This window comes from Poeciliopsis prolifica, unplaced genomic scaffold, assembly GCF_027474105.1.
Source record: "Poeciliopsis prolifica strain line A6 unplaced genomic scaffold, Auburn_PproV2 SCAFFOLD006, whole genome shotgun sequence".
Taxonomy (NCBI): domain Eukaryota; kingdom Metazoa; phylum Chordata; class Actinopteri; order Cyprinodontiformes; family Poeciliidae; genus Poeciliopsis; species Poeciliopsis prolifica.
The window spans coordinates 6,070,312-6,085,629 of NW_026562381.1; the positions used below are offsets into that span (position 1 = coordinate 6,070,312).

Here is a 15,318-nt window from a genome sequence, read left to right on the forward strand (position 1 = left end):
GAATCTGTTTTATTTATGTTCACAGAGGCTCTTCGTTCAACCTCACTGAAACTAGTAAGTATTGAGTCGGAGAGGTTAAATAGAAATGAACAGAACACCTTTAGGATTTTACTTATCAAAAAAGTTAGAAAAATATTCATCTTCTTATGTCTTCTTCATATTTATGCACAAATCTAAAGTTTTTGACTGTAGCCCCATTGAGTCAACAGACTAGAGAAATTTAAATTTGTTCCAATTAAATTACCCAAGTTTAATAAACGAGTCCACTTAAGTCTGAGAACTTGTTGTCCAATTTGCTATGAAGTTAAAATGAGACAACTTCTCTGATTTTCATATCGAAACAAAAAGTATTTAAATAATTCAACCGTCTGAATATAGTTGACCAACTTCCCTCACTGATTTTCAGAGTTTCATGTTATTAAAATATTTAACCATCTTGAGATTCAAACTTGACTACATCCTGTCCTGCATTTTCTGGGGTGGTCTGCCTGCAAGATGAGTTGCGTTGTTTGTCCTCTCTAACGTTTTTATGCCGAAGGGAGAAGTCAAACAGATAAAATGCATTGCAGACAAGAACACTGAGGAGCAGGAACTGTTTCTCTGCATTCCAGAAGGCATTCGGTCCTGGTGACCCTGGATCCCCCAGTCCTGCAGACGGGCGGCCACAGAGCGTGAGCTGCTCGACTTGCAAGGCACTATTAATCCTCATGAAGGCATTTTCTTCCCGAGGACATGCAGTTCTACTTAAATTCAGTTATGTTGGACCAGCTGAAGGCGACCATCTGTAATTTCTTTCATAAAATTTCTGGGATGTGTGTGTGTATTTCAGGGGGAAGATCTTTGCTTTCATTAGAGCACAAACAACACCCCAGAGATCCAACCCACAGCGTCTGAAGTGCATCCAGCCTGCAGAGATGGTTTCTGCATGACAATCTACATTCCTGATGAGGAATCCTGACAGCAGCAGGAAGTCTGCATCTAGTGAACCAGCACCTCCTGGACCATGGGAAGAGAACAACCTCAGACTGAAAAACGATCAAAAATTCTACCTTAATTTGGCATTTAATCAAAAATTGTTGAGAAGCAACTAGAGTTGGGAGGTAACATTTACTTGAGAAATTTTGTTCACAAAAATGTACTTTCGGTAATAGTATTTCTATTACTGTGCTGCTCTTTTTTACTGTTAGTTGAGTAACTATGAATAAAAACTACTCTAATTTGAGTAAAATTTCTGGATCTTTTGTCACTGTAAGTAATTTCTCTCCCAAAGCTCTGTGGAAACAGATGTATTTTAAATATCAAGATATTTTAAATAAAAATCAGGTGGTCTCTGCCAGAAAGCTGAGAATTGGTAATTACTGAGTCTTTCAGGATATTCCGCAGGTGGAAAAAACAACCAAGAAAAGGTTCACCAGACAACAAAATCTTCATTTTTCCAAGGCAACCAGCTCACAGATATAAATATATTTTTTATTTCTCAATAAACAATTTTTTTCTTTAATGTGTTCATCAGAAGTTTTGTTCCAAGTTGCACAGCATTCTTGGCACTACTAACAACTAGGAGTGAAAGGGGGCATTTTTCAGTGAGAAGCTTTTAGAGATATGAAGTCCTTCATAATCAGCATTCAGGAACCCACATGTACTAGGTTTAATGCAGGTTATATTTAACCAAACTCTCATCATTTTTTACACCTGAAAGTCCTGAGAGCTGGAGTTCTGTTGAGAGTCACCTGATCTGAGATGACCTACCGATCCGATGCCATCCATCAGAGTCAGGAGAGAAGCGACGACTCGTTTCTCCACCTCGTTCTGAGCTCCTTCTCGCTTTGGGCACAAAGCATCCAGCTCGTCGATGAAGATAATCGCGGGCTGCCTGTCAGAGGAAGGTTGGGTATTTATCAAGAATACAGTCTGAACAGTAGGAATGATGATTCTTTTTGCTTGGAGCCATTTAATGTTAACATATTTCACAGTGAACTGCTTGGATTTACCTCTGAGATGCCTCTGTGAATATTTGTCTTAACCTCGCTTCTGTTTCACCGTAGAATCTGAAAAAATTCAAATAAAACATTTACATCTACTCACTATTCCCAATAAATTCATATTAATTTTAATAATTAATTGAACAGTTCTATTAACAGGTTGGAACCAGTTTTAGACTCAACTGCAAAGACTTTTAAAAACAATAAGTGTGTGCTTAGGCCTGCAACCACCATGGCAGTAAAACAGGCAGTCCCTCCAGTTGCTTGCAATTGTGCAAACATAGAAATTCATGCAAAGCAAAGAGATCCCCACATTTTTTCATAACAATGCATAATTAGGAGTTTATTTTTCATTGAAATGGTCAAAATTGATTTTAAGTGACTGTTAACTCTCTCCGGAAGAGAATTAACCTGTGGCAGAATTTCTTACTTTTACTGCATTCAGCCTTACTTTATGTCAAGTTGTAGACTGCAATCAAAATCATGCTGTTTAAATTGAAATTCCTCTTTTCTGAATAAATCCCCAACTGTCGATGCAGAGAATCTGAGCCATGAGTCCATACTTGCTGATGACCTCTGGGCCGTTGATCACCACCATGTGTGCACCTAGCTCATTAGCTATGGCTCGGGCAATCATAGTTTTCCCCGTGCCTGGTGGCCCATACAGGAGAACGCCTCGAGGAGGAGGAATGCCGTAGTTTGAAAACAGCTCGGGTCGCTTCAGAGGAAGCTCGATGGTTTCTCTGATGGCATCCAGCTGGCTGCTCAGACCACCGATCATGCTGTACGTAATCTTTGACTTGGAGGCTTCTTCATTCAGGTCTTTCTGCCCTCTTTTACTGTTAAACTGGACTTTGGTGAAAGACGTGACATAGTAGAACGTGTTGCAGCTGCTAAATCCACCAGGGGGAGCTGTTGGTGCATTTTGAGGCTGCTCTGAGCTAATGAAGCTGTTTTCTGAGGTGGAGGAAGGAGTGAGAGGAGCGACAAGCGATGAGACTGAGGAGAGAGGAGCGGCGCGGAGCGGGGTACTGGCTGCAGGACCTGGCTCTCCAGCTGTGCCTGGTCCTATGTCGTCATCTACAGTGAGCATGCTGAGCTGCAAGGAGAGGTCAGCTGATGTAGAGTTCATCAAAGATGCCTCTTCTGTTTCGGGGACCGCTCCCAGAGGAGGATGGACTCTCTGCAGGGTGGCACCGTCTTCTCCTCTTATGGTCTCAACCCGAAGGCTGCAGGTGCGGCCGAAATAACTCAAAGAGACAATGTTCCCCGGCAAGATGATGCTCCCAGCTGGTGGAGGAGAAATAAAGTCATCCCAACAGAGAAAAAAATCTGCACAAGGCAACACACTGAGACCGAGTCAGCAGACATGCAAAACAGCTAACATATTATACTGTCGACACAAACTCACCTAAGGTCCGCACTAAGAAGTTCTTGAATTCATCTCCATCAAGTGTGTCATCTTTTGACCTAGATAAAATGTTAAAACCACATTAGTCATACATTGAAACATAATGTATCTCTATTAATTAGAAGGAAATCAGTAATGGTTTAGAACAGGCTGCAAGTATTGAACCTTCCACAATGGCGCTTAATAACTAAGATTAAAAAGAACCAGCTAAATCTAGATATAATAACAAACACAGATATTTAACAGCTTTGATCTTCCTTTGACTTCTGAATTGAATTTTCACAAAGATTGACACTAACAGTAGTAATGATATGTTTTTAGATCTGTTTTTCATTTGGAATCTTTTTTTTTACACAATTTCCATTCAACAGAAAAAAATCCATCTTTGTGTTGCTAAATTTTAGGTTTATCTTTATTCAGAAATTCAAATAAAATTGTGGTTCTTTAAAAATAAAAACAAATTATTTATAGTAGATTTTAATCTAAAAGATTGAGTTGTAACTTTTCTAAAAGTTGCGTAGCATTCGCACATTGAAGCAAGTTTTATTTTTCTTCCTTGAGAGTAAAACAGACTTTTTATAAAGATGACAGATTCCAAGTTTAGACTTCCTTCCTTCTTTGTGTCATTATTTGTGCACAGTATTTTCAACAACACATGGAGTCCCTCACCTCAGGGAGGAGCTTTATTTTAGAAATCATTATTTATCTTTGTCATTCAGGCCAATAGATGCAATAAAAATAATATGATTGGAGTAATGTTAAATGGAGTTAAAAGAAAAAAAATTAAGTCCCAATTTAAATTAAAACTGCCATTATATGTTTTTCCAGCAGATGGCAGAATTTACTCAAAATAATCAAACTGAAAATGACTTTAAACTTTTTCTACCTTTGTGTCAAAGTTTCAATTTTCCGGAAAGTATGATCCTAAATATTTTATTCATTTATTTTGGAATCAAGTTTCATTTCAGAAATGCGGCCAAATATATCCTGGTTTACAAATATAATGATTATTCACAATAAAGTCACATCACAATTTATAAATATGAAATGGTGCTAAAACTATTCAAACCTAACATCAATACAATAGATTTTACATGAGGAGCTGACATTCCCAATCCTTCAAAAAAAGGGAAAAAAAGAAAATCTCACACACTAAATGCCGCAGTTAAAAATCCCAACAAATAAAAACCAATAGCACCTTCTGCTTTCTGTTGTGATAAATTACCGATTAGAGAGAACCAACTCCTCAATCTGGACCACAGGACCCATTACCGGGTGCAGCATCACCACCTCCCCTGGCTTGACCCTCAGATTGTTCAGAGCGCATTTCTGAAGGCCAACTTTTCCACCTGGAAACGATGCAACAGGCCAACCCAAACACACCTGGACAACAGAAAACAGGATCAATGATGCTGAGAAGGTGTCAAAGCTGAACAGAATGTCCAGAGAGTCAAATTTATCCAAGTGAATATTCAAGCTTCTACAACAAAGTAACAAATAAGATGCAACATGTTATCCTCAACAGTTACAAAACCAAAATAATCAGATCTTTATTGAAGTCAAAAGAAACATAATGCCTTTCCTTCATTTAAACAGACACCAGCTTACTGAAAAAGAAATGTAGAAAAAAACTGGATGGTTTTCAATATTTTACCTGCAATTTTAACACTTTGAGCTAGAGGACATTAACATAAAGTACAATTTTCCCCAGATATTTTCCTAAACTATTTGTGACTCATTTAATAATATAGAGGTTACCTCTTGCTGTCCCGATGGACTCGTCAGCAGGACCGGTCTCCCGATACAAACGCCGGCCGACTTCATAGAACTGAGGCTCAGCTGGGCTAACGTCTGTCTGCAGCTTTTAGGAGTTTTATCATCAGCTAGAAGGGGAAAAGAGGAAAAAAGTTGAGTGTTTGCATTAAACTACTAAATACAATTAAAATCATTTTTTTACTAGGAGCTTGTAAAGATTCATACAGAACAAATCTTAGAACTGAATCTAATATATTAGAAATATTTATATTAAAACATTTTAATATAAATTAAAGTAAAAGTCAAGATTGTCAGAAAAAATTACATTGCTTTACAGTTCTCTTAAGGGAGCAGAAATCTCTGTTACTTGGACGCTTTTTTTACACCACATTTTTTCCTCCCACCTAACTTTCCCTAAACATGCTTGAACACACCACTCTGAACAGCCAGTTTCTTTATCAATGACTTTATGGTTTACCAAACACAAGACAACACTTTGCTCTGCAGTCTTTACAATGGTTGTAAACGCCATTACATCTATAAGCTAAAGTAATCATGTCAAAGCTTGTTATGTTATGTTAGTATCAATCAATCAATCAAATTTTTTGTATAGCACATTTCAGCAAGGCATTTCAAAGTGCTTTACATCATAAACACAAGAACACAAAGTCATGCAACATATAATAGACAATACATTGTTACATATTACATTTCAAAAACAATTCTAAACAGGTGTGTTTTTAATTGCGATTTAAAAGAAGTCAAGGTTTCTGCTGTTTTACAGTTGTCTGGAAGTGTGTTCCAAATTTTTGGTGCATAGATGCTGAAAGCTGCTTCTCCTCTCTTGGTTCTGGTTCTGGGGATGCAGAGCAGACCAGAACCAGAAGACCTGAGAGGTCTGGAAGGTTGATACAACAACAGCAGATCTTTGATGTATTGTGGTGCCAAACCGTTCAGTGATTTGTAAACTAACAACAGTATTTTAAAATCTATTCTTTGAGCTACAGGGAGCCAGTAGAGGGACTTTAAAACTAGTGTTATGTCTCTATCTTCCTGGTTTTAGTGAGAACAGGAGCAGCAACATTCTGGATTAGCTGCAGCTGTTTGATTGATTTGTTGGACAGACCTGTGAAGACGCTGTTACAATAATCAATGCGACTAAAGATAAACGCATGAATGAGTTTCTCTAGATCTGGCTGAGACATTAGTCCTCTAATCCTAATTAATAGAGTGTTATCTCTGCCATTTCTCATAAAATAAGATCTTTCATCATCCTTCCAAGGGTCCAGCTGGAGGAGCATCTTTCACCATCAGATCAACTCTACAAATAACTCCATTTTCTCATCAGTTTGCATTAACGTTAGCTGTTAAAGGTCAGACTCTTGGTCTAAATGTTCACCTTTTTCAATGAAATCCATAACAGAGAAAGAGTTGCAGTCGGGACTTCTGCATCCTCCTCCATCAAGTCCAGATATTTGCAGGCTGCTGGACTCATCCTTCTGAAGCACTGAATTACCTCCCTCACTCGCTCTTTTTGATTTGCTCTTAATCTTCTTAGAAGACATGATTACAGTAAAAATATGCTCCACGTGAATCAGGCAACATGTGTAAACATGAAGCGGAACATCCACTTCCTGGTTAAAGGTTAGTCCCGCCTCTTTTTACCGTAAGAACACTGAAGTAATTAGCCAATTTTTTGCTGTATTTGTGTGGTCATGTCTGAATGCACGAATCCAATCTAATTTAACTCAAATAAATTTACTAAGAGTAATTAATTATTCATGTATTCATGCAAATGTTAGCTAGTGGAGTGGCTCCAACTCAAAAAAGAAATGTGCAAAACTCCATTGAAGTAGCATTATTATTTTAGATATTCTTTGAAATTGACATTTTAGAAACTAAAATAAGATATTCTAATGGTATTTAAAACACCTTTAATCTGCAGTCTTATATTCGGGATGACTCTTATCTCACATGTATCTTTATTTCCTGTACTTTACAACAGTTATTTAGGCTTTTTGGTTAGCCTGTTTATGCTACCGTGGACACTCAGTCCGAAGCGCTCTCTGTAATTCAGTTGACATTTACTTTAGGATAGTTTGTATATTTAGCCGAATTGTAAAATATTACGTTAAGAATATTTAACAGCCAATTTTATAGGCAAAATAATAATAACTGGCATCATGATAAGAGTTTTGCTACAAGCATGTGACGTTTACCTAGCTTCCCGATGCCCACTTAAATTGATCATTACGGTGTTTATGCAATATCCAGTTTGGACTTTATGCAACTGCACTGAAAATGACGCTAACATGTTGGTGTTGAAGTGAAGACGTTTAGTTTATAAACACTCGTTGTTTTAGGTTTTCTGCAACATGGCCACCTATGCCTTCCTGTCCAGAATTTCCCCTCTGCTCAGAGGCCGGTTCGGCTGTAAAGTTCGGGCGATTTCATGCGCTGTCACCTGCTCTCAGCTCCACAACCTGGAGGGACCCGGCGGTTTGACAGGCAGAGTGGACCGGTTCGGTGGTGTGACAGTCAACCTGGCTGAGGTCGGACTCCCGGTGGACATAAGCGAAGATGCATTCAGCAGGTTGCTGAAAGGTTTGTTGTCCTGGAGTTCGACAAAATTAACTCAAATATAATTGAAATGGCACATCCCTGAATGAGCTGAGACCCAATAAGACACGCAAAAGACAGGTTTCATATTTTACTGGTAATAGATGTTTATTACTGCAAATGTTTGCACGCAAAGTTATGAGTGACACTGGGAACACTCATAACTTTAACACTCATAAAAAATCCTAAAAAAAAGAAGAAAACTTTAATTAAATTCTTGAAATGCAGCATCAACTCTAGAGCAAAAAATGTGTGTGTGTGTGTGTGTGTATACATACATCTCCAGTTTAGTTCTAACTGAACTAAAGTCAGTTCAGTTTATTTCAGCAAAATCTAATGAACCGGCTTCACATCTAATTTCAGCTGCTCTGAAAAATACCAACTGGGAAACAGTTACTCACTTTTAATAGTCACATAGTAAATAAAGTCCAACTATGTGGAATCTAATCTCACTATTGCAAGAATACTTAACAGCCAATTACCTCCCTATTTTTGTAAATATTTTTTTCAGATTTCTGTCAGAGAACATCAATGAACATAAAACATCCCTGAAACCACAGCAGGTTACAAAATGTAAAAAAAAAAAAAAGTTAAATTCAAAAATACTTTATTTATCCCAAAGGGAAATTAAATGTTCTAGTAGCTCATGTCATCCAAGTGCCTTCAAAGAGTCATTGTGGATGGTTATGCTGTGAACAGGAAGGATCACTGGTATCAATCAGTCTTGCAACAAATGTGAAGAAGCCTCCGCTTGAAGACAGTTGCTGTTTGATTTTTTTAATGGCTGCTCTATCATGCTAACAGCTCAATGTCTGGACAACAGAGAGAATATTCCACAGTAACAAATCACACCAGTTCTTCTCAATTACTATTAATCCACCTCATTTGCTTGCAGTGCCATGCTTAGAGCCATACTGTTAGCTACAATAGCTTTTCATCATAATTGTTGACCTTATCACATTAGTTCCACAAAATATCATGATAAATGATCATGACCGCCTACCCCTCATTGCTAATGTTAAAATAACTGAACAAATGTTTACAAAAAAGAAGGCTGTGAATGCTTGACAAGGTGTTGCTGCTCGTAAAAGTTCAATTTAATTCGTGGATTCTCGTTAATCCCTGTTATCTGAACTCTCCAGACTATCTGGTCCAGTGGAAAGCTGAAGGGAAGATGGCGGTGTGGCTACAAGTTCCCATCTCACTGAGTCGATGCGCCGCTGCAGCAGCGACTCACGGCTTCACTTTCCATCACGCCAAAAGCGACCACACCATGCTGGCTCTGTGGCTGGGAGAGGGAGAAAGCAGGCTGCCGGGGTTTGCTACTCATCAGGTTGGAGTGGCAGGTAGGGATTTATACTCCAGAACTCTTTTGTTTTGTGAGAAAATTAATCAATACTCCTTCATTTCTAAATTAATGTGGATTAGGAAGTCCCATGTCAAAGCAAAATCAAATATTCTGATTTGTTTTTATTTTTTAATCCGTTCTATTTTTATTATGTAATAGCAGCTTTAAGAAATAAGAAATGTAAGTTATGGTTGACAGTTTTATGATCGTCCAGCAGAGGGCAGAGCGACGTTATTGTCTTTGCTGAATGGTAGCATGTCAGAACATGTCCAGAGCATCCTCTTGGAACAAAAATCCCCATTGTGTTGCCAAAAACTGGAACAAAATTCTGTTGGAAAAAATTGCTTCCAGCAAAACAAAAGTGACATTTAAATATGAAACACTAAAGAACCCAAATACACAGATTTGCATGTTGCGATTCTTGTTTTCATTCCTGCCTCAGGGGTTGAGGTCTACTAATGATAGCCTCCCTGAACAGGCCTCCTCCTGCATCATAAGGCACAAGAACCGAGGATGACATCAATTTCCACTTCCAAGTCCAAGTCAAGCTTTTAGGACAGCCCATTCATCTTTACACATGTGTGACATTCATTCAGCGCAGCCTGTCCTGCGCAGTCGGACGGAGTCACCGGAAAACACAGTGGCCCTTTTGCCTTCCTCTACCTCCTTTATTCTGTCATCAGCAGCACATTGCTGCGTCTCTTAGTCATAACCTGCAGGGAAAACATAAACCTTCTCAGGGAGGACAAAAAATGTTAAACATTAAATTTGGACATTGACATCTGTCTCAGTAGTTGAGTCACTCAGTTTTTTTAGCTCTGAAAATATTAAGATGTTTTTCCAGTATTTTTCACAAATTATATGTCTGTGTGTATTACAACTTCTGTCTCTGGAGTTGCTTTGGTGTTTTACCTTGCTGGCTTTCTTTATTGATTAGTAGAAAAGGTGACAGTTGGAGAAAATAGATGAGCTTCCCCCCTTACTGTCTTTCCTTCATCTTCAGGACCAGAAAACAAAAATGATCCTATTAGAATAATAATTTGCTTCCCAGTTAGTGTTTGATTGATTGTTTGATGGATTGATGAATGGATTTAATGAAACTAGAGTGAAACAGACTCAATGGTTGTAAAACAGAACATAGAAATGCAACCTTTAGACATTTGGTTTATTATTTCATCCTTTGGCGATGAACATGTATCTTCACCACCAAATGCAGCTAATGAATATTTTAGTAATCAATTTTCTATTCATATTTTGTCACTCAAGGATTTTTGATACAATATTAGAAATACTAATCATCACTTGATGGTGGAGTTGGAAGGATTCCTGAACTGAAATGAACTGAACTGATGTGACTGAAACTCACGCTGCTGAAAGGTTGTTCACTTTGCAGGAACTCAGCTCTCTTTGATAAAATCTCCCAAAAACCTTCCAGTAAATATTTTCTCACAGAAGCTTCTTTCTTACTTAGCAGCCCATGTAATGCGGCGGCGAGTGTTTTTACCGTGTTTAAAATTAACAGGTGATTATTCTAATTTCTTTCCCATAGGTGCGGTCCTTGATGAGTCCACTGGAAAAGTTCTGGTAGTCCAAGATAAAAATAAGGTAGATCCCCTGATTGATTAAACCTTTTTACAGGAGTGTCTAAAAGCAGTCAGCCAAGTTTTTATTTTTTCAATATCCTCTAAAAATGCAGTTACGCCTTTAATATTGTTGAGATGCATCAATCATTTTTTTCTGATTGGTGCATCTCAACATAATTTTCATGTTCTCTTTTCTGAACATAAAAAAGAGAAAAATTTGCTTCAGTTCATTTGAAAGAGACAAATAACCCTCGAATCCAACTGAAAATAGACTGAGTTTTTAGTTTAATGCAATTTATAAACAGAGAAAAAAAGTTATATTTTTCAGTATTTGATCTGCCGATTCTGACCTCTGAAGTATTGTTTGATGCATCTGCAACTATTAAAAATCACTAGAACACAACAACTACATGGTTGTTATTCTGTTATGCTGTTATTGTAACAGCATAACAGCAGAATTATTCTAACTAAATAATATGTTTCTGATATGAAACTGGAAGTCCAGCAGCACAGAGTAGCAAGTTTCACCAGGTCCACAATTCAGGCCTGGTAATTAGTAGGAAAAATGAGCCAGAAAATCAGATATCCTGTTGTTACTAAAAATGTAGATGATTAGTTTTGTTTATTTATTGACCTGTGTTGGTTGTGTTTATCCAGACTGGGGGTGGATGTCCTCACAGACATTGGGCTCCTTCAAAATCTCACTTTGCTCCAAGAAGCAAACAGCCTGTTTACATGAGCTGAATGTGTGCTGCAGATTGAACTCTCTCAATCCACAGCTCCCACTGCTTCTCACCCTCAGCTTCAATGGAACTCTTTCAAAATCATTCCTGTACAGCTACGAGTAAATTTTCTGTCTGATAGGTAAGGTCTCCTCCAACATGGGAAAATTATTGCAAAATCCAGTTCTTAAATTATGTAATTTCAGAGAAATTAGTCATCCTATAAAGTTTAGGAGACAGCCAGTAAGAGCCCATAAACAGTTAGATTTAGTAGAGCCCATAACATAGATCTTATTTTGATTCATGGGATCCACTAGAAGCAGAGTGCTATTTTACGAAAAACATAATCATCATTTGCCTCTCTTTGTGTATTTATGGAGCTCTGCTTGTTACCTTCTGTCTGACCTGAACTGTGAGTTTCTGCACCTGCCTGTTTAAAGGGGACCTATTGTGCAAAATTCACATTTTGTACCTTTCATACTTCCTTTTGGGTTTCTACTGCTTCTAAAAACAGAACATTAATGTTGATGATGAGTGGATGTGAAGGTCTGACTGCAGACATGTTTAACTACAGAGTTTAAGGATGAACATGGAGGTGGAAAAGTGACTCAACTCTTTTATCTCTTTTGCTCCTCATTGAGCCATGTTTTCTGGAAATGAGGTATGTAAGTCAAGTTCTTGGCAGTAGAAAGTTCCCAGGAGGGGATTGTGGACTTACTGGAAAGAAACTGAGACGTCATGACCGTTCCGTCAGCGCAAACAATGACAGATCAATTGGTCAATTATGTAAAGGTTATTGCTGTGTAATTTATTAACAATTTCCTGGTGGATTTGGTGTTGGATGCGTGACAGCGATCAAGCTCAGACACAAACATCTAGTCAAGCAGTACAGAATCTCTTTACTTCTGATAACACAATGCCTGTTAACATAAAAACAAAAGCTGCGGTGCTTTAGTGCTCCTCACAAAAAACAAAGAGATAACTACAAAAATACACTCAGACATCATAATTTAACCAGCAGCATACTGTTATTAAATATCAGAGTGTGGTGAAGCAGCTTCATCAGAGTTGCTTCAGTGCAGTTGAAGAATCTTTCCCCTTCTTGCGTGTTAATCAGCACTGATTTGAACTACAAAATACATGTGGAGTATTTATGGAGAGAAGCAGGTGAATCTATGTTTATGATGGTTTCTGACTGCGATTCATTTCCAGCAGCGGCATTTTGTCACGACTCCTGTAAAATGTCAGATTTCTACTTTGATTCCAGACCAAGAATGCCTGGAAGTTTCCTGGTGGCTTATCCGATCCAGGAGAGAATATCGGTGAGTGTCTCACTCAACAGAAAAAAAAAATAAAATAAAAATACTACAGTACATCTAACTAAATTCATTAAAGTATAACATATACATTCATTTATCTGTACAAAATAAGACACATGATATATCTTGTTTCTCCCACTGGAACATTTTAAAAGCAGCGTTAAAAGTATTTACATGATTCCACACAAAAAGCAGCGTCAATCAAAAAAATAATACAATCTAAATATACGTCTCTCTTATTTTTCTCCCCAGCAATATAAACACATTTATAAATGTCAGGATTCTTTAAATGTCCCCATTACTGTTCTGTGCAGAAGTCTTAACTCAACCCTCATTTCTATATATGTTGCTTCCAAGCAAATCAAGTTACCGGAAATTACTGAAAGAGGTCCAGGTTAATTTGTATGAGTTTCTTTGGATCCTGGTTACTTTTTCACTCATGGGTAAACAGAAGTCAATAGATATGTTCAGTGGCCTGGAACTGCCTTAAATAGCAGACCGACACAACGTACTACACCTGAAACATCAAATAAAACTAATAATATAAAGATCCCAATAAATAGATAAACAGAAGAAAAGGAAGAAAATAAATATATGATTGAGCTCTACATGGTGGGAAACCCAAATGTGATGATGTTTTACACGTGAATCTCCTAAATGAACTCAAACCGAGACCAAAATAAAGAAGAGCCGTTCTCTGTTAGTTGTTCATTACCATTGAACCCATTGAAGTTTATGGAGTCCTCAATCATAAATACCAGGTCTGATCTAGAATAAATTGATATTTTGGAGATTTTAAGGAGGAGTTATTAATTTACCTTTGCCTCAGTGATGGTCCTTGGTCTTGTGACATAGGAAATGCATTTCATCAACCATTAACCCGGAAAGCTCCTAATAGCCATCCTATCTTTAGTTCCTGGCCAATTCAGTCTGAAAAACATGATTCATAACTTAACTGTTCATGATTCATAACTTAACTGTTCAGTTAGATTCAGCTGCAGTTTCTGAGCTACAAGTTGTATGTCAACTTTAGATTGTAAGGCTCACCTATCCTACTTTCTGACATAGGTTAGTGAAACTGTAAGTGGAGAAATGTGTCAGAAACTTTGAGGAAAATGACATAAAAGTTTGTTCATTTCAACAGTTTTTGATCTTCTTATTTTGGAGTCTTTGGCAGAGTCCTTTTTCAAATGTTGAAGCTTACAAGATACATTTCTGATTTAGGGGCTGAGTGATAAATTGTTTTTTTATCAATTAATCAAAATTTATTTTACTGAATATTTAACTTTTGTAAAATCTGCATGTTTTTATTAATGCATTCTTTGAGTTTCCAAAGACCTGAGTGATATTAGCGCACCCAAGAACTACCACATTGTTTGACAAGTCAGTTTTACAGCTGAAAATTACTTCAACTTTGAGTTCAAAGATTCTGGCCACAAAACAAGATTGCTTTCAATAAAATTATTGAAATGATTTAAATAAAATCCATTTATAGGATATTTTCTGTAATTAAATTTTTTTTAAGGAAAATTAAAGGGGTGGGGAAATCACTTAAAATTGGAAATCAAATTTGGCATAAAGAATCCAATTTCAGAGATTTTATTATCAAGCTGTACTGCCCACTTTGAAATATCCAAATGTTATTTTTCAATAAATTTTTTAAAGGGTAAAAGCCTCAGTTATGAAGATTATTCCCGCTGGTAACTCACAATATGATGGTGAGGTAGGAATATTGGACTGAAAAACGAGTGAAAAAGCAACCAAACTCCAAGACAAAGAAATTTGAAATCCCTAGAGTAATCAAAACAACTTTTAAAGATTACAGTAAAGTCTGAGTGGCAGAAAGCAAAGCGTAAAGAAATGAGGTGGTTTGAAGCTTTTGCACAGTGATATAAACGTAGCAAATCTTCCTCAGGTTCCACCGCTGTTCGTGAAGTGTTTGAAGAGACAGGGGTGCGCTCCAAGTTCAGGTCCCTGCTCAGCATCCGGCAGCAGCACCGGCACCCGGGTGCCTTCGACATGTCGGACATGTACCTCATCTGCCGCCTCAGCCCGCTCACCTACGACATCAACTTCTGCCCGCACGAGTGTCTGCGCTGCGAGTGGCTGAGTGTGAGTGAGCTGGCCGAGACCAGCAGCACCACGCCCATCACGGCCCGTGTCGCCCGCCTGCTGCTGCATGGCCTGGAGCACGGCTTCGACAAGATTGACCTCACCATGGAAGAGCTGCCGGCCGTCTACTCTGGGATGTTCTACCAGCTGTACCACAGACAGCTTCCTGCTAAATCTTAGAGCTCAGCTGGTGTTTTAATGCCCACTGTTAACCGGGACTCTTTAGGTACTGCAATTTCTGTAGTTTTCACTTACTCAAGATTAGGGCTGCAGCTAACGATTATTTTAGTAATTGATTATTCTATCAACTAATTGAAAAAATGATTTCATTTAACCATTTAAGCCTTTTATCAAGACTCTATTAAAATTATTAATTCAATTCCTTTTTAAAATAAGAAAATAAAAATGTTGTTCCCTAAAAGCAATAACAGGGCATTCCTTAGTGAATTCACAAAGGAATGCCCTGT

The 15,318-nt window shown here is 37.8% G+C and overlaps 2 protein-coding genes across 2 annotated transcripts in view; one reads left to right on the forward strand and one right to left on the reverse strand.

Moving 5' to 3' along the window:
• The window catches only part of LOC129360484 (ribosome biogenesis protein SPATA5-like), a 110,108-nt gene extending 103,329 nt beyond the window's left edge, over nt 1–6,779 (reverse strand). Inside the window, exons 1-7 of the mRNA XM_055030751.1 lie at nt 6,548–6,779; nt 5,152–5,276; nt 4,619–4,776; nt 3,394–3,452; nt 2,546–3,272; nt 1,992–2,048; nt 1,750–1,873 (exon numbers count right to left, since the gene is read on the reverse strand). Of these exons, the coding sequence (XP_054886726.1) occupies nt 1,750–1,873; nt 1,992–2,048; nt 2,546–3,272; nt 3,394–3,452; nt 4,619–4,776; nt 5,152–5,276; nt 6,548–6,713 (1,416 nt within the window). The 5' untranslated portion in view covers nt 6,714–6,779. The remainder of the gene's footprint in view (nt 1–1,749; nt 1,874–1,991; nt 2,049–2,545; nt 3,273–3,393; nt 3,453–4,618; nt 4,777–5,151; nt 5,277–6,547) is intronic.
• Nucleotides 6,780–7,434: 655 nt separating this feature from the next.
• Nucleotides 7,435–15,040, forward strand: LOC129360489 (nucleoside diphosphate-linked moiety X motif 6-like). The gene is made up of 5 exons (XM_055030763.1): nt 7,435–7,752; nt 8,910–9,113; nt 10,665–10,720; nt 12,688–12,742; nt 14,655–15,040. Exons 1-5 carry the CDS (start codon nt 7,524–7,526, stop codon nt 15,029–15,031), a joined length of 921 nt encoding a protein of 306 aa, XP_054886738.1. The 5' UTR covers nt 7,435–7,523; the 3' UTR covers nt 15,032–15,040.
• The last annotated feature ends 278 nt before the right edge of the window (nt 15,041–15,318 follow it).